Genomic DNA, 19,307 nt, shown 5'->3' with positions numbered 1-19,307 from the left:
TGGTATTCATTGATTCTTGGATGTTCATTTGGAATATATCCATGAGTTGAGTGCTTTACTGTGAGACCCTATCAAGCTCGATTAAAAGACGGTATTGTACCGAGTGGTACAACTAAGTTAAATCGAGCCTTGAACTAGTTCAAATAGAAATTCTAAGAGGAAATTGAAAATTTTGAAAACCCACAGAATGACTTAAAATAGTGATTCGGAGTTCAAGGTCCAGTTTGGAGTCCATCAGGAAAATTGATCGATTAGGGACAATACGGTTATTTTACCATTTGATGATAAAATGGAGATTTTTAGCAAAGATTTGATCACATTTGACCAAGAGTGATTATATGAAATATAATTATGATTATTGGAGTATAAAATGATGTTTAGCAGTGAAAAAAATTATGATTCTTGGTATTTTTGGAGCACAAGGGTAAAATGGTAATTTTGCCACTAGAAGACTAAACGGGAATTTTTATAAAACGAGTTTTTTGCCCCATTTGGTTAATATTGATCAATTCTAGTGTTATTTGAGGTTGAAAAGTAGAAATAATTTGATTTTGGTACATTTTGGAGTATAGGGGCAAAATCGTAATTTTTCTGCCCCGGGGGCAAATCGATAAATTTTTCACCCCAGCACTTGTCAAGGTCAAGGGATTTTATTCATCCTGTAAATGGATAAACATGAGAAATGTGTGGTGGAGAGAGATTGCTTAATGGCTAAGTATGACACATGGACCAATGGAATGGTGACATGTGTCAAAATCTCATCCATTCATTATTTTCTTTATAAAAGGCATAAAAATCAGCCCATTTCTCCCATAGTGATCAGCCAAACCAGAAGAGAAGAGAAACCAAGGAAGAACAAGCCCTAGGTGGGAAAAATCAAAGAGAAAGTGTTGGAATTCAAGGAAACATGCTAGGTAAGTTCAAATTTCTTTAATTCTCCTTGATACCTAGCTTACCCATGCTTTTGTTCTTGATTTCCATGGTTGAATATTGAGTTATCATGATGAATTCAATTCTGAAAAATGGGTATGGAAGAGGAATTGTTGTTGGAATAATTTGATTTTAGACTATGTTAGTGTTTAGGGATAGTTAAGCATGGTTATGAACAAAAACACAAAAGAAATATTCAATTTCTCTAGGGTTCCTTGTTGGTCGAACCATGAGGGCTGAATATCAATGGGGGATTGTTTTTATTTCAAGGAAAATGGCTTGGAAAATGATGAATTAAGGTGAAACGGTTATGTAGAAAAATTTTCGGTGCTAGTGCACCAAATGACCGAATTTTTCTATAAGGAACTGTGAGGGTTCTAACGTTGAATTTGGCTTTTTTTAAATGGTATGTGGTAAATTAAGGTATTAGAGGAGAAACGGATTAATTTGGAGTGAAATTGGACGCATTGGCCAATTGATCGCATGAAAAATCGACTTAGGCCACTATCGGGTCTAGATGGCTACCCGTGCATTTTTCATTTCATATTATATATATATCGAGCCTGAAATAGCTTATGACTGTTAGACACAATTTAATTGGAATATGTGTTATGGATTATGGCTAGGTGGTGAGCCATTGGATACGGGTAAAGGACTGTACTCGCAGATTGAAAATAGGAGTATTTCTACTCCTAATGTCGGTGAGTGGACTTGCATTTCAAACTTGTTTTGGGGAATATGAAAAATTCTATCCAACTTGTCTTAGAAAATGTACCTTGGGAACAAGCTTTAAGTAAAATGATTTTATATTGTGAAAATATACTATACAATGGTTTATGTGTTATCACAATATGATAAAATGCATGATATGCATTGGATGCTTCTTTGCATGTTGATTTGGACCCGACTATGTGTGAGTGGGAGTACACATAAGCCGTTGCTGACCCGGCTATGTGCGAGTAGGAGTGCACATAAGCCGTTGCTGACCCGGCTATGTGCGAGTGGGAGTGCACATAAGCCGTTGCTGACCCGGCTATGTGCGAGTGGGAGTGCACATAAGCCGTTGCTGACCCTGCTATGTGCGAATGAGAGTGCACATAAGCCGTTGCTGACCCGGCTATGTGCGAGTAGGAGTGCACATAAGCCCTTGCTGACCCGGCTATGTGCGAGTGGAAGTGCACATAAGCCGTTGCTGACCCGGCTATGTACGAGTGGGAGTGCACATAAGCCGTTGCTGACTTGGCTATGTGTGAGTGGGAGTGCACATAAGCCGTTGCTGACCCGGCTATATGCGCATAAGCCGTTGCATATGAGATGATGATGATGGGATGGTGTGCATGTTGATGATGGGTATATGGTTGTAAATGCAAATATGTAAGCATTTGTTTTGTTGGAATTTGGAAGTTTACATGTGTTACATGTTGCTATTGTTATTTTAACAGGATGACTTGTTTTAAGGGAAAAATGAGACTTTTTCCTTGATGTTCTGGTTCTCGCTGCAGCGAGAATGAAGTTCGCTACAACAAGAAACTTTCTGTCCATTTTGCTAACTTGTGGGTTTTTACCATATATCCCATTTCTTTGGTACCTTAGTTGAGCATGGATTTTTGTAAAGTGATTTACTCATGTGTGGTTTACATGAGGGCTTTAAAGGAGCTAAAACAATTGCATGGTTTTGAGAAAATGAATGCATCATGATTTCGATAAACATTCCTTATGGTATGCTTGTTCCCATATTGTTCACTCACTGAGTATTGTACTCACATTTTATAAAAATTCATGTTTGCAGATCAGGTGACTGTTGGACCCTAGATCGAGGAGTCCCCATAGTGCATCTCCTGGGTATGTGTTTGGCATTCACTAGTAATCTCTTTTATTGTAAATGTCTCCGCTAGAAGTCATGGGTCTTTTTGTATTGTGAATACAATCTAACAATGTGAATATGTGTATGCAATGTAAATTGCTAAATACATGACTGGTATAGTGCATGTATATTATTATCGATAATGCCATTATGTTTTGGCTATGTTCACACCAAAAAAAGATGTGTGTATATGCATGATATGATAAATTTGTTAAGCAAAGGTAAATGGATAGGCTTGCTTGGGCTTAGTAAGCTATGCTCATTGAGCTCATGGGCCGATCATGGCCCGGAAATTTGGGTCGTGACATTTACTTTCCAATATTCCATAACAATTGGTATCACTCATGAATTATAAAGTTTATTGAGAAATGACATGTACCACATTAAAGTTCAATGCTTGCATTTTTTTTAATGCGTATAGTCTATATATTTTTGAAAATTGAAATCATGCTTGTATTTCCTAAAACAAAATTGGAATCATCATTAATGAAGATAGCCATTTTTTTTTGTAATCATGCTTGTGCTTATTTGATCATAATATTCTCTTACATGATTGCAACAAAGTGCATAATGCTTTGGTAATGCTTCATTGATAATGATATTTTCTTGCTGTGAAAATTCTCCTTGAATTGATAGTTTCATACATAATTTGAAGAATATCTCTTGAAATACTTGCTTGATAGTGATTTGGAAGAATGTTTGCTGAATGAATAGTTGATAATAAATTAAAAGTGCTAAATGATGATATTCTTTTGATATGGAATTTCTCTTTGAGTTGCCATTTTCATACGAATTGAAAATTCATTGGAAATGATTGATATTGTGTCACGACCCGGTACTCCCCTCGAGCCAGTGACAACCGTCGTGATATCCCGATCGACACTCATTACCCGAAACGTTAACCGGAACCCCGCAAGGTTTTAATATCAGTTTCTCATTTCTCCTGTAAGTAACCGTTGCCAAATATCATGTTCTAAAAGATTTTAAGCTATTTCCAACCTAAATCAATATTAAAAAAAATGATTTCTATCTCACAGGGGTATTTTGGTCATTTTTTTTAAAATTTCGAAACCAGCTAAAAATGTAGTATGCGAGTATAAAACACATAATTCATATTCAAAAATAAGTTTAAACGTCGAAAACCTTCATTTAAAATGAATTTAGGACTATTTGAATATAATAAAAATATTCAATAAAATATTCTATTTTCTTATAAAACAATATTTATAGAGTTATCGGTAAATAATTTTTGTAACGTAAAAGTTAAATAAATTCATACATACTGTAATACAGATAACCAAAATATAAAATTTAATTTACAGTGACACGTGGGCCCACGAAGGACCAAAAGTATCAAAAGCGGTAAACTTACAGTTTTTGAGGATGCAAGTCCAACTGTAGCCCTCAACGAAATGAGTTATTTACCAACTATCCTGAGCCTGAAATGGATGGAAATGAGGGTGGTGAGATTATATAATCCCAGTAAGTAAACAAACACCATCTAAAATATCTAAAGCTGAGTAAATGGAGACAGATAAAATAGTTTAACATACTGTAATTCATCACCTTTCAACTCATTTCAACCAAATAAAATCAATTCATATAAATCGAGTAATCAACATGGCTTATGAATTTCTTAAAACTTTGGCTCGTGCCAAAATCATTCTCATACTCAATTATCAGGGATACCTTGGCCTAGGGCTATCTCAACTGAGTCCCTCAAGGTTGTTAAAAAGTTATGTACGCATAAATCATGTTTTTATTTTGAAAACATAGTCGTTCCTTGGCGTTGGCTGAATTCACCCTCACGTGGTGGTTTTGCGTGAAGTGAACTCTAAAGTGTTAATCTCAGGAGTTATCCATCCGCGCCTCTCATACTGAGGTATGAATATAATAGGGTTACTGTGCCCCTTTAATAGGCTGGTCCACAGAACCCGTCCACTGCAGCGACCAATTATAACCCACCAATTCAATAAAATTCAACAGCATGACATGACAATTATATCACAATCCAGCCTCTCAAGGCTAAATACACAGTTCATATATTTCAACACAAATACCAATTTAGCCATTCATGCAAATATTGTCATAAGTCATTCGATTCAAACTATGAATTTACAACGCATGAAAACAGTCTCCAATTACTCTATTTTCAAACCATCATTTCATTTCAAGATAATGTTATAAAATCATTTCATTAAATCACATTTTGATTATAAAACACAAAGATTTACCATTTAACTCATTTTCCATAAAATCACAAAATCGGATAAAAACCACTTTAGATAATTAAGATAATAGTAAGGTTACTCACTATTTCGGGAGTCAAATTTCGAGTACTCCGATTCTTGATTCTTGGGTACTATTTTTTCACTTTTGCCAGAATGCTCACCACCTAGACATAATGTACAATAAGCCATTTACTACATTTGTGCTAAATTGTTATAAAACCAATTCAGGCTCTATACTAATGCATGAAATAGGATGTAAATTGTTCAGATTATCGTCTAAACACGGTGTTTTACACAAATTCAATTGTGTACCTAAATAAAACGGTGTTGGCCTAATTCGATCTATCACTTGATTAATTGGCTAATATGTCCAATTTGACTCCAATTAACTCCATTTTTCTTCCTATTCTCCAAACCATCAAACACAAGTTAAATAACTAGAAATATGGCAAAAATCATCCTCACATTTTCTCTTAGAAAATTCGGCCATGGTGGGTGCATCAACACTATGATTTTTTCTACTTGATTTTCTCACCATAATTCATCATTTCCTAACCAATTCACTTGAAATAAAATCAAATCCACCATCAACACTCTACAAGGAAAGATTCGGCCAATGGAGGTTCTTGAGGGGTATACGATTTTTCATGCTAAACATTACCATTTTCGATTTCCACCACCACAATTCATTAAATTCTAACTAAATAACATAATACATCACCAGATTCATCTTCAATATTGTCTTTATGAAATTCGGCCAATGAAGAATCCACGAAGAATATGTGGATTTTCTTACTTGTTTTCCTTCCAAACATGATAAATCAACTATAAACACTAAAATATCTCAAAATCTAACTAAATAAATCATCAAATTTTCTCTCTCTAAATTGGGTCACCATGAATCCTTCATGATATCTTGTGATTCAACCATGGAAAATGCAAAATAATACATGGGAAAGGTAGATCACAAGTCAAAATCAAGAAATTTTACCTTTGATTGCTTGATTACTTGAAATCCACCAATTTTCTCTTGAATTTTCACTCTAGGGTTTTTGTTCTTCTTTTCTTCCTTTTTTCTTGCTATGACCGGCCATGAGAAATGAATTGGGAGAGTTTATCTGCTGATTTTTAAAGTCAAATATAAATGGATGAAAATTTGACACATGTCACCATTCCATTGGTCCATGTGTCATACTTACCCATTAAGCAATCTCTTTCTACCATTTAAATTTTCTCAATTATCCATGATAATGTTAGGTAAAATTCATGTGCTAGACAAGTGTTGGGTGATGTAAAATTACAATTTTGCCCTTGGGTGGTAAAATGACTATTTTACCCCTATGTTGGAAAAAATGTCAAAATTAAAATTTTTCACTTCTCAAACTCAAATTATGTTCTAAATAGTCAATCTTGATCAAAAACTTCTTCCAACATTCCAATTTTAACCTCGAGTGGCAAAATGACCATTTTACCCCTAGATCATGAAAATTCTAATTTGACTGCAAATCGGTCCTCGAACTCCTAATCACCATTTTAAGTCATTCTGGGGTTTTGAAATTCTCAATTTAATCTTAAAATCTTTATTTGGACTAGTTCGAGGCTTAAATCAACTTAGTTGTACCATTTGGTACATTGTCGTCCTTTAACGATTTTCGAGGTACCCAAGTAAGCAAACATGTATTCTTATGTAGGAATGGCATAATAAATATATCGTAGAGCCGGGCTTGATATATTTCTTGGTATTGCTGGCTTGATGATGATTATGATTTAGAATACATAATGAATGCTTATGATGCTTGATGATGCTTAATGATTAATAATGCTTGATGAAAAATGAAGAATGCTTAATGATGCTTGACAATGATTAAGAATGATTCTTGATAACTAATGATACATTGGACATGCTTGAGAACTACTTTGCAAACATTTCTTGAAAATATGAGTGTTAGATGCATGTGTTGAATATCTACTTGAATGCTCATACTTATGTAATTTTATGAATATTTGAGTATTTGATGAGCATACTGGATATCTACTTGAGTACTAATCTATTATAATCTTATGATTTCTGTCCTAACTTATATGATGTGCAACCAATCGAGAAATGAGTTTTTAGGGTTAGTTGGTGGTTATAAATAGGTCATTTTTAGCAGTTGAGAGGGAGGTTCAAAGAGGCAATGAACGACAGTTTTTGAGCAAGAAGAAAAGAAATCGAAGGAATCGAGGATTCGGAATCGACAAAGGATTTGATATTTCTTTACCCTTTATTTCTGTCTTGTTATTTTACTATAGCAATGATATTTTCTCTTAATTTAATTATGTCTACTGTAAATACAATGATGACTAATTTTGTTTTCAAGGATTATGGGATATTTTATTATGTAGTTTGATTATTTGATTTTTCCCTGCTTAGTGTTAATGGAAATCACATGGTTTATTCAATTCTACACTTAATACTTTTCACTACATAATCACCAGTTGAAATGTAGTAGGTCTTTAAATGGAGCTCAACAGAGGGAGTTTAATATAAACCATAGTTTTAAATAGCCTTTGTTAGATTCACTTCAAATTTAGGTGATAGTTTCATGTTTAGGATAGACATATACTTAAATACCTTGGGTAGCCATATTATAACATGAACTTAATGAACTTTTTTCTAATTAATTTGCATAGACATATGGGATTAATTTAGAAAAGGTATGTGTGCATGATCTCGAGAACTGACGTGTACATAATTTGAATTCTAGGTTAGCCTTGTACTCCATTAATTTAAGTTAAGGAAAATGATTTAATTCAGATAAAGTTTTGAAAAACACCATAATCTTAGGTTTTGAGTAAATATTTCTTTTAGTGACAATTTGTGCTTCGTTAATTATTTAATTAGTAAATTATTTTTAATTTAATTGATCCTTTGAAATCGAGACCTTGGATGAGATTATTTTGTTTCAAGTTTAGTACTCAATAAAAATAAGTACAAATCTCTGTGGGAAATAGCACTCGACTTACTTTATATTACTTGTACGACCATGTGCACTTGCGTGTATAACCCGAGCAACAAGTTTTTGGTGCCATTGCCAGGGATTTATCTTCCTATTTATATTTACTGATATTAAATTAAACAAATTGTCTTAAACCAAGTTTTTCTTTTCTTTTGTGCTTTTTAGGTGTGTTTGACATTGTATGCGTAGGGCATGAAACATAGAGATTATCTCGTATGACCTAGAGATCGAGCAGACATTTCGACGACTAAGACAAAAAAGTCAATAAGATTCTAATTCTTCTAGTACAATGGTGTAACAACCGTTCCTCGATCGTTACCGACGTCCGAGACTTGCGGGAGAACCCGCCAAATTCTGAACAAGCATTAGTTGAATCTTTGGTTATTATGCCATCAATTTGTTAAACTATTTGAACCATATATCTCTTTGTAATAAGGATTAAACATAATTGTAATAAACCATCTTAACCTTTATTCACCATACCCGTAAGGATTACATTATAGTCTATAATTATTCAATTGTATACTTACATTGACACTACTTACAAATACATTATACTATGAACGACTTGACCACTAGCAGCAGAGTGACTCGGAATAAAGTGCTACGAGATGCCTTTACCTATCCACGATAGACAACATGTACCGATGAACGCACACTAGGCTAAACACTATTTGTAAAAGGGAAATAATGGGATGAGTCTCACAAACTCAGTGATCATCAGCTTTGTGATCAGGGAATAGATGGGAAACAAGTTTAAGGCAAATCATTTGAATGATAAAACCGGAATAAAAGTAATAATCTGAAAAAAATCAAATCCCAAATAGAGTGTTTGTGCCTTGCAACAATGATGCTGTTAAATCATCGTGCAATATTTCACTTGGCAAAATGATGCTGAAAACAAGTGTAGCAAAACCAAGTTCAATCATAGAAAACATCACTTACTATCAAAATGCGAGAAACAATATAAAACTATGCATGCTTCCAAGTTGTGTGGTACGAAAAGAGATCAATTTATAAAGCGACATAAACCAACTTATGATCATCAAATAAGCACTGAAAGCTTTTATTCAAATAAGGGAAGCTGCAGAGAAAATCTTAACTCTCCACCATGCAAAAGAGTACATGTTGAGAAACTCATAAGGCTCTCAAGTAGGAAATTATAATATCAACACGTGGACCCATTTTCACGTAATAACAATCTGAGAGCACTGTTTCCACCGGATTCCCACATGCAGTGGTAGTCTCGACAATGTTGGCTGACATCGGAGAATCAAGCGATCACAACCTCGAATATCACTTGTGGCCTAGCCACATATAACAACCCGTGGCCTTGCCACGTATATCACAGACCATGGTCCCAGCCATGTCTAACAACCCGTCGGTGACCCAAAGGTTCTCTAACTAAAGCTCACTTGTGTACAAGGTTCACACTTAACCAAAGTGACATCCGACCTACTCTCGACACTCTCAGTTTGTGAAAACTGTTTTCAAAACCAAATCAAGTTTTTAGAGACTGTTTCTTTTAAATCGTTTGAAATCAAGGTTTGATAACCCATCAAATTGCATTTCTCATTAATTGGCATGGTGTAAACACGTATACAAAGGTCAGAATAAAATCGATGCTCAAAACTTGTATTTAAATCATTTTAAAAAATGCATTTAGCTATGCAGATTACACACAAAAATACAAGGCACGAATTTTGATGCAAACATCGTAAAAAGGCTTGTTTCCCAATTTCTAAAACACTTTACATATACAGATTATCTATAGCCATATCCAAACTAACTTTTAAAACAACTTGCATCCACAAAATACCTAGGATTCTACAAGCTCATGCTTTCCATAAATTTTCATTTAAAATAAATCATCACACACACATATATATATATATATATATATATATTATGGAAATTTGGAAATCGACACCTGTTACTCACCTTACAATAGCAGGATGCTTCGTTGCTATTGATTTGGGTGCGTATCTAGCTATTTCTACTTACCGGTCACTTGTTACCTCATCTGGCACGCCACCACGACAAACTTTCCTAGCAACAAATTAAACTTAATGTATTTAGTGTATATCATTTCCACTTCTCTTTCTCATTTAATCATGAATTCTCATTCTACTAACTTGCATCTTAACATGTTTTGCTAAGGTTATTCATATCCTTTGTTTGTGTAATTCTTTAGATTATAAGTAACTGGCAACTTATTTATAACTTTAGCTCACATATTAATCTTTTCCAATGATTTTATCAAGTTCAACTATCATTTTCACACCAATAACCTTGCATATGGCAGCAATTATAAATCTAATTTCATCAAGCATATTCTAAGTTTACATGCACCACAATTCACATTTACATGCTACAACCAAGCATAACATCAATATTCATTCATACGCACCAACGTTCATAACCTTTTAAATCTTTCACAACAACACATATCCACACATTACATTTTTCCAAGCTTTCAACTATCATAATTGCTTCTAACCATACCTTTGACATCACAATAACACTACACATTGCATGCCTTACCTTTGTTGTGAATTTGACCTTGCATGCAACCTCAATGCTCTTCCAATATTCCACTAACCAAGCTGCTAGGAATTGCACAATCATTCCTCACAATATTCAACTAACCGTAGGCTTCAAAACATAGTGTTAAGCTTACTACTTTTCTTTCACCTTGAACCCATTATGCACCCACAGGTTTGGTGGCTTGCATGTCACCAATTTTCCTCCAAACAAGCCGATCTTTGCTGCCACAAGGCATTTCTCTTAGTCATCATCTCATTTTCAAGGATTACTCAAGCTAAAAACAAAAATCCTTGCCTTTCCTTGCATGAATCACAGAACCGAGCTTTATACCTCCATTAACTCTCCACGGCTTCTCTCTTGAGTATTGAAGGTTCCTTGAGTGAAACAACAACATAAATCTACAAGATGAGAGAGGAAATCTCACGGTTCCTCTTAGTTTTGTGCAAAACTAAGCCTTTCCTTCCTTTTTCTCGTTTTCTTTCTTTCTTTCTTTCCTTTCCTTTCTCTTTTTCTTTCGTTCTTTCTTTCCTTTCCTTTCTCTTTTCTTCTTTCTTTCCTGTCCTTTCTCTTTTCTTCTTGGTTATGGGCGGACTTCTTAAAGCTAAGCCTTGAAAATGGATTTCATTTCTCATTTTTCTCTCTCATACGTGGATTGCTCACGGTCACTCACCTTTTTCTTTTATTTCTTTTTCTTTTCTCTTTATTTTTCCTTCATGGGCGGATTGCCCAAAGCTTGCTCATTTTAACCTTTTTCTTTTTTCCTTTTATGTGGTAAAATGGCAAGTCAAAAAGGCCTTTGAACCATTCCACCCGTCCTTCAATTTTCATTGTCCAATCTTTCTTCATTTTTTTCATCTCTTATTTACATGCCATGCCATTCAATTACCTTTCTTTGTTTTCTTTCTATTAAATATTATAGTTATGCCTTTTTTATTTTCAAATCACATCACCTTTCTTACTTGTTTACCATGGGCTATCTTTGCCAAACCATGGTTTTCTCCAATTAAATATCTTTTTATTCTTTTTCTCTTGTCAACTTTCACATGGTGGGCTCCCACATGTTTCTCACTAACTTCCTCTTTTCTTGCATGCAATGATTTGCATGAAATAGTGAATTTCACATACATATCTGATATTCCACATAATCTAACCTTGCTTGGTTAGTAAATTCCCATTTAACTTCAAATGTTAAAATTTGCACATAAGTCCTCAAACTTTCCTTTATTTACCATGTAACCCACCAAACTTTCATCTTTTACAACTTGGTCCTTTCAACATGTTTTAAATTTCAATTTCCTTCTATTTTTCTTCCTTTACATGTGTAAAATCAAAATATCCAAGTTGCACTTAACCAAGGTGTTACCATAATATTTAAATATATACTTACCTAAACTTACTCTATTTAATAAAGGAGTGTGAGCACCATTAACGTCATTTTTCTTCGAAATTCTTTCTTATTTCTTCTCCCCCACTTAGATGAGTCATATAATGCTCCTTCATGACTAATTTCGACAACAGTTAAAATATTAATATTTTAATATTATTTTATTCTAAAATTCTCCATTTGTCTCATCGGGTTCCAAAATGTCTTATTATGCCTCGGGTCACTTCCTAATCACCTTTTAACTCACTAATTCATCCTTAAGAAAGATATTATTATTTAATTGCTATTTCTTCGCGTGTAGAATATTTTATTTCAAACTTGTCCTTTCACCCTTCATCACTTTTAAACATTCTAATTAACCTCAATTGGTATCCAACAAGCTTTACTAGTCGCCATATCAAAGTACGAGGTGTTACAAATGGATTAACAACCAAGAGAACGGTAAGTCCAAGAGAAGGTAGTTGAAGAGAATCATTCATTAAGGGACTATGTTGTCCCTTTAGTACGAGGTATTCCATCAAGCATAAAAAAGCCAACAATTGACGTAAATAATTTAGAGATCCAGTTGGCCATCATCACTATGATCCAGACATTAGTGCAGTTTGAGAAGGTTCCAAATGACGATCCAAATGCTCACATATCTAATTTCCTGAAGATATGCGACACATTCAAGCATGACAAAGTCATAGATGATCCCATTCGACTAAGATTATTTCCATTTTCATTAAGGGACAAAGCAAAGGTATGGTTGAATTCTTTACCCACAAGCTCAATCACAACATGGGATGACCTTGCCTAGAAGTTTCTTGCAAAATAGCCAAGATAAGGAACGATATCACTTCGTTCATACAATTTGATAGTGAGACATTATATGAAGCTTGGGATAGATACAAGGACTAACTTAGGCATTGCCCACATCATGGTTTATCGAAGTGGCTTCAAGTTCAGGCATTTTACAATGGATTGCACAACCAAGTTCGAGATACAATTAACGTAGCTACAAAAGGAGCTCTCATGGGAAAGACCATCAATAAAGCATATGACCTATTGGAAAAGATAGCATCAAATAATTATTAATGGCCATCAGAATGATCCACACATAGAAGAGTAGTCGAAGTTCACGAGATTGATCCTATCAAAGCATTAACTGCACAAGTAGTTGCTCTAACTAAAAAGTTTGATTTTTTTAGTACTAATCCTGTACAAAGTATTTTTATAGTTTGTGACAATTGTGGAGATGGACACTTTAGTGACCAGTGTCAAAGTAACAACATGGAAACGATTCAATTCGTTGGCAATAAATAGCAAAACAACTCTTTCTCCAATACAAATAATTCCAAATGGAGAAACCATCAAACTTCTCATGGGAAAATAACTGGGAAACATTAGCTTCAAAACCAAATATACCTTTTAGTTTTCCACAACAAGCAAAAACCCCCATTCCTGAGAAGAGGCCATCCATGGAGGAGTTAATGATATAATATATGGCTAAGATAGATTCCCTCATCAATAGTTAGGCAACATCACTGAAAAATCTTGAGGCATAAGTTGGGCAATTGACAAGCACAATTAACAGCAAGGCTTAAGGAACATTGCCAAGTGACATTAAGGCAAACTCGAAAAGGGAGGGCAAAGAACATATGAAGGCCATCACCCTAAAAAGTGGAAAAAAGATTAAGGGCAACACTAAACAAGTTGACCAAATGGAGAAGGAAACTCAGAATAAGACACAGGTAGTTAGTCAGAACAAGTGCATTGCAAAACAAGAGACTACAATTACACCACCCTTTCCTCAAAGATTCAGAAAACAACAACAAGAAAATCAAGTTTGGAAATTTATGGAGTTATTCAAGGTATTCAAGAAACTACACATAAAAATACCATTCGTAGAGGCTTTCAAGCAGATGCCTTCGTATGTCAAGTTTTTGAAAAAGATATTGTCAAAGAAAAGACGATCGCGTGAGTTTGAGACTATGGCACTCGCTGAGAAGTGCAATGCAATCACACAAAACAAGCTTCCACTAAAACTCAAGGATCTTAGAAGTTTCACAATATCGTGCACCATTGGAGCATACTATTTTGCTAAAGCATTAAGTAATCTAGGAGCTAGTATCAACCTGATGCCACTGTCTATTTACAAAAAATCGTGTTTGGAAAAAATCAAGCCCACCACAGTGGCTTTACAACTCGCAGATCTTACCATCACCTATCCTCGTGGCATTATAGAAGATGTAGTAGTAAAAATGGACAAGTTCCTCTTTTCAGTTGATTTTGTGGTACTTGATATGGAGGAGGATAGAAAGGTTCTAATCATTTTTGGAAGACCTTTCTCACGCACTACCAGAGCACTCATAAATGTAGAGAAATGAGAGTTTACCTTTAGAGTCTAGAAATAAGAGGTAACCTACAATACTTTTAAATTTTTGAAAAAACTAATGTTTATGATGAGTGCTTTATAATAAATGTAGTTGTGGCTAAAAAATGATTGCTCTAATTAAACGAGATGGATGAAGTATTGTTAGATGCATATGAGAATGCTAGGATTTACAAAGAAAAGACAAAATGATGGCATGACAAGAAGATTGTTGAGTAACACTTTGAACTAGGTCAACATGTGCTGTTGTTCAATTCTCATTTAAAGTTGTTTTTAGGAAAGTTGAAGTCAAGGTGGTCAGGACCGTTTCTCATATCAAAAGTGTTTCCATATGGTGTCGTGGAATTAGTGGACGACACAACAAATGCAAAATTTAAGGTGAATGGGCATCAGTTGAAGAAATACTAAAAGAGTGACATAGATCATCAACACACCTCCATTAGTTTTTTCGACCCCAGCTGAGTTTAACTAGGAGTCTAGTTAAAGATATTAAAGAAAGCGCTTTTTGGGAGACAACCCAAGTTTTATTTCCTTAAGTAATTTTTTATGATGCTTTAATTATTTTTGTTAGTAAATAACAATATCATTTTTAATTTTATTTTTATTTTTATATCACTAATTACTTATTTTTTTCAGGTAAGTACTATTTATAATAATAATTATTTTTGTTTATTCAAAAAAAATAATGCTAACGTCGTGGCACTAAGGGGCATCCCTCAGGGTCCATAGTAAAACCCGAGTCTAGGGCACTACGACGCCACCCTAAGGGCATTGCAGCACCCCACAAGAAAAAAAATGCATAAGACATGGGCTTATGGAGTAATGCGGTGTTCCAAGCCTAGTGCTGCAACGTTGTGTTTAGCCTATGACCTATATAAACCCCTTTGACCCCATTTTTTCAACCTTAGGCTCAAATTCTCATTCTCTCTCTACCCCACTTGAAAAATCTCACTTCTTTTCACTTACCCACTACCAAATCTCTTCCAAACACCAATTATTTTGCATTAAACTTTAAATTTTGAAGATTTTAGAGCATTTTCACTTCCTTTCAAGCATTTGAGTGTAAGAAATTATGGTAAGTGCTCTACTTCCTTTCTCTAAAGATTCTGATGATTGGTGTTGTGTTTTGAAAATGGGTATTGCTTAGAATTAATGGGTATAGGCTAGATATAACAATATAGTAAATGGGTTCATTAATTTTTGAGTTTTGTACATAAATTAGAATTTTTGAATGGTGGGTACACGGCATAACTTTATTTTTTTACGCTTTGAATTTGAATTTGATGGATAGTAAAATTAGTGTTATTCATATTATTGAGGAGTAGAATAATTAGTATCAATTATTTTGTCTATGTTGATTAAAATTACTGCAATGTATAGTAACTAGATGTGATCAAAAGTGTGTTGTTTGTTTCATGAGTACTTAGATAATTATCATGGCACCAAAAAAAAAAGGATGTGTGTTAGTGGAAACGGGCAGAATTTTGATTGTAGCAAATTTATTTTGACCAAGGTTGAGATACACCACACCTAATCCCTAGTGCAAAAAATGACAATTCTAGAACGTGGTATCGATGTCTGAAGAGGTCTTTATCCTGACATCTATAACATAATTGACACACGCCAATAGAAGAAATTTTGTGCCCAGCCAGAAGCAACAGTAATGCTTGTGGTTCGAGAATTTTATGCTAATGTTGTTGAGCATGACAATAAGCGTGCCTTTGTTCAAGGTTGTCAGGTACTTTTTGATACTCATACTTTTAATCTATTTTACAATACTCATGACTTTGAGAATGATGAGTATGGTCAATTCGTGAACAACGACATCAATTTGGATGAAGTTCTAAGGCACCTTAGCATTTTGGGTACTAAATAGAAATTACACAATGATGTCCTAATTTCGTTCATAGCTAATGTCATGGACAACGACTATAAGGTATGGCATCATTTCTTGGCCACAAAGCTATTACTTGTGAAACATTTGAGAGATGTGACCAAGGATCGAGCAATCCTCTTGTACGCCATTGTGATCGAGAAGTCTATTGACATTGAGCAATTGATCTTCAACAACATTATCATGTTAACCTATTCACCATATGATAGATTGTGGTATCCATCCTTGATAACTACCTTATGCTGTCAAGCCAGAGTAGTTTGGTCACCCAATGAAAAGTTGTGACATCCACAGATTTCATTGGATAGTGGAATCATCCACAAGTTTCATATGAGTGAGCACACTGCAACTAGAGGTAGTTCATCAACTGCACCTCAACCACCACGACATGCCCAGAATCTCTCCGTGCTTTAACGAATAGAAAGGCTTGAGCATTGTTTGAACCATTAAGCAGAGTGCTTTAAAGCCATTAAAGAGATGATGAGGGCATATGTCGATCATGCTAGCATGGACATGGCTATTTTTCCCACACTGCCCGTCGATCCTACCCAAGATGAGGATGACGATGTTGCTGCAAAGAAGGATGACGATTGACTTCGTCCACAAGTTTAGGGGAGTTTCTCTTTCTTTATTTTCAATAACATTGAAGACAATATTAATTTTAAGTTTAGGGGGAAATTTAAACTTTTTACATTTTTATGCTTTATTTATTTATGTATTTTTTTTATTTTATTCGCCTATTAAGTTATGAATGTGTGAAAAATGAAACTAGAGTAAATGCACCATGAAATTGACTTACCCATCCAATGATGAAATCTAGTTGTCTTGCTATTCTTATACTTTTAGTAAGCATGAATAAAGTTGACGTATTATGTTGAATTCTTATGTATAGCAACATTGTAGGATAAAATTTCCACAATTGAACACTTCATCTCTTATACTGAGTTATTATGTACATTTAGAAAATGATTATGTGAATGTGAACTCTTATATTAGGTTTGAAGTTTTAGAATTTGTTTTATCCTTTCTTGAGGTGAAATATTAGGAGACACCTAACTAGGAAATGACCTAGGCCATTGTTGGATTAATTGAGCCATTCGAGCTAAACTAATTATATATTATCCCTAGTATACCCCCTTGAGCCAAGAAATTTTTCCTTTTCTTTGTCAACCATAAACAAGTGAGCTAGGCTTTTAAATAATGTTTCCAATTCTACACCCTTCATTCCTAAGCATTTACATTGTTTTAGGAAATATATTGCATTTTTTATGAAAAGGTGGACAATATATATATGTATGTATGTACAATTTCTAAATTTGATATGAAGCATTCATCCCACTCTCAGTAAAAGAAACAAGTTTGGAGGTGATGAATTGAGAATAAAAAAATATGGTTGATGAATGAAGAGTGAAATGAAAGACAAAGGTGTACTTGGTGGAGAAAAAAAAAAGGCTATATAGGTGCTAGAACAATTATGTGCTTAGGGTGACTTGAGCTACAGAATATCCTATATCTTACCTTGACTTTAGTCATACATTACAAGTTGAATAAAGTCCTAAGGATCCAAGTTGAGTGTGAGCTTGCATTAGTGGAGAGAGAGGTGAAAAGCAAAATCATGAAATTCTAAGTTGGTTTAAGGTTTCATTGAGCATAAACTTATCTAAAGTGCATGATGTTCATTATAAGAGATTACACACACACACACACACACATAGAAATTCATCTGAAAAATGAGCTTACATTTGAATGAAATGTAAACTTAAACGATATTTATGCTTTACTTGAGTTGGGAAAACAAGCAATTGATGAGGATATTAAAGGTGATCAATGAATTGGTGTGATCTCTCAATTGATGTTTTCAATAGTGTTACTTCATTTTCTTTATTTTAGTTTTGCTCGAGGACTAGTAAAAAGTTAAGTTTGGGGATGTGATAATTCTATTATATAGAGTTATTAGCTACATTTTGGGATAATAAATAGCTAAGTCCTCACGTTTTGAGTTAACTTTAGATGGTTTTTAGGTTTTTAGTTAATTAGTTCAAAGCATATTGATGTACTTTAATTTTATTAATTTTAACTCAAATTCTTGTTGCAAGTCTCTATTTAAGTCAATGCTAGTTTGGTCTTTGATATTGTAGGTTCACATGTGCTTAAAGTTGAATGTTGGTGAACATGGCAATGGAGACCAAGTGTAGACTTTTACTAAACATGTTGTGATATTTCAGTCATAACTTGAGCTACAAATTTCCAATCAACATGATTCTTGGACCATTGCGAATTGGAGAGGAAGACCTACAACTTTTGTGTTTATCATTTTACCCATATCAGCCTAGAAGTAGGAGACAATCATGTTTCAAAATAAGGCACCATAGTAGACTACACCAAGGCAACACAAGAGTAAGCAGCGCTGTAGCCTTAAAGAGCTCAAGCTCGCAATGCCCAAGGGAGCAGTAATGCTCCCATACAAAAACTCGAGAGCTTGGCACCACAATGCCCAAGGAGGAGTGTCGCGACGCTAAATGGAAAGCAAGTAATAAAAATATAAAAGTTAGAAGCGTCGTGGCACCCCTAAAGCAAAGTCGCGGTGCTTTGACATGGATTAATATAGTGCAGCCAATCAACAAATGAGTTTTTAGGGTTTGTTGGTGGCTATAAATAGGTTTTTTTCAATAGTTGAGAGGGAGGTTTAAAAAGGCAATGAATGCCAGTTTTTGAGAGAAAAGAAAAAGGTTTTCAACAAGAGAAACAAGAAGAAATCGAAGGAATTAAGAATCAAGAATCGATAGGGGATTTGATATTTCCTTACCCTTCATTTCTTTCTTATTATTTTCCTAATGATCTTTTCTCTTAATTTAATTATGTTTGTTGTAAAGACAATGATGAACTAAATTCATTTTTTAGGATTATGGAATATTTCATTAAGTAGTTTGATTATTTAATTTTTCCTTGCTTAGTGTTAATGGAAATCACATGGTTTATTCAATTTTGCACTTACTGCTTTTCTTTATTTGAGCACCAATTGAAATATAGTAGGTTTCTAAATGGAACTCGACAAAGAGAGTTTAAAATAGATCATAGTTTTGA

The 19,307-nt window shown here is 34.3% G+C and overlaps 1 protein-coding gene and 1 non-coding gene across 2 annotated transcripts; one reads left to right on the top strand and one right to left on the bottom strand.

Moving 5' to 3' along the window:
- Positions 1 to 12,774: 12,774 nt before the first annotated feature.
- On the bottom strand, positions 12,775 to 12,881 carry LOC148762528 (small nucleolar RNA R71). The gene has a single exon (XR_016026774.1). It is a non-coding gene; the product is annotated as a small nucleolar RNA R71 (small nucleolar RNA).
- A 777-nt stretch (positions 12,882 to 13,658) lies between these two features.
- LOC148762527 (uncharacterized) lies at positions 13,659 to 14,324 on the top strand. The gene has a single exon (XM_088806620.1). It carries the CDS (start codon positions 13,659 to 13,661, stop codon positions 14,322 to 14,324), a length of 666 nt encoding a protein of 221 aa, XP_088662746.1.
- Positions 14,325 to 19,307: the final 4,983 nt, after the last annotated feature.

The sequence above is a fragment of the Theobroma cacao genome, chromosome 5, assembly GCF_053813885.1.
Source record: "Theobroma cacao isolate CCN51 chromosome 5, ASM5381388v1, whole genome shotgun sequence".
In the NCBI taxonomy this organism is placed as follows: Eukaryota; Viridiplantae; Streptophyta; class Magnoliopsida; order Malvales; family Malvaceae; genus Theobroma; species Theobroma cacao.
The sequence above is the reverse complement of the archived record's forward strand: the minus strand, read 5'-3'. Positions and strand labels throughout refer to the sequence as shown.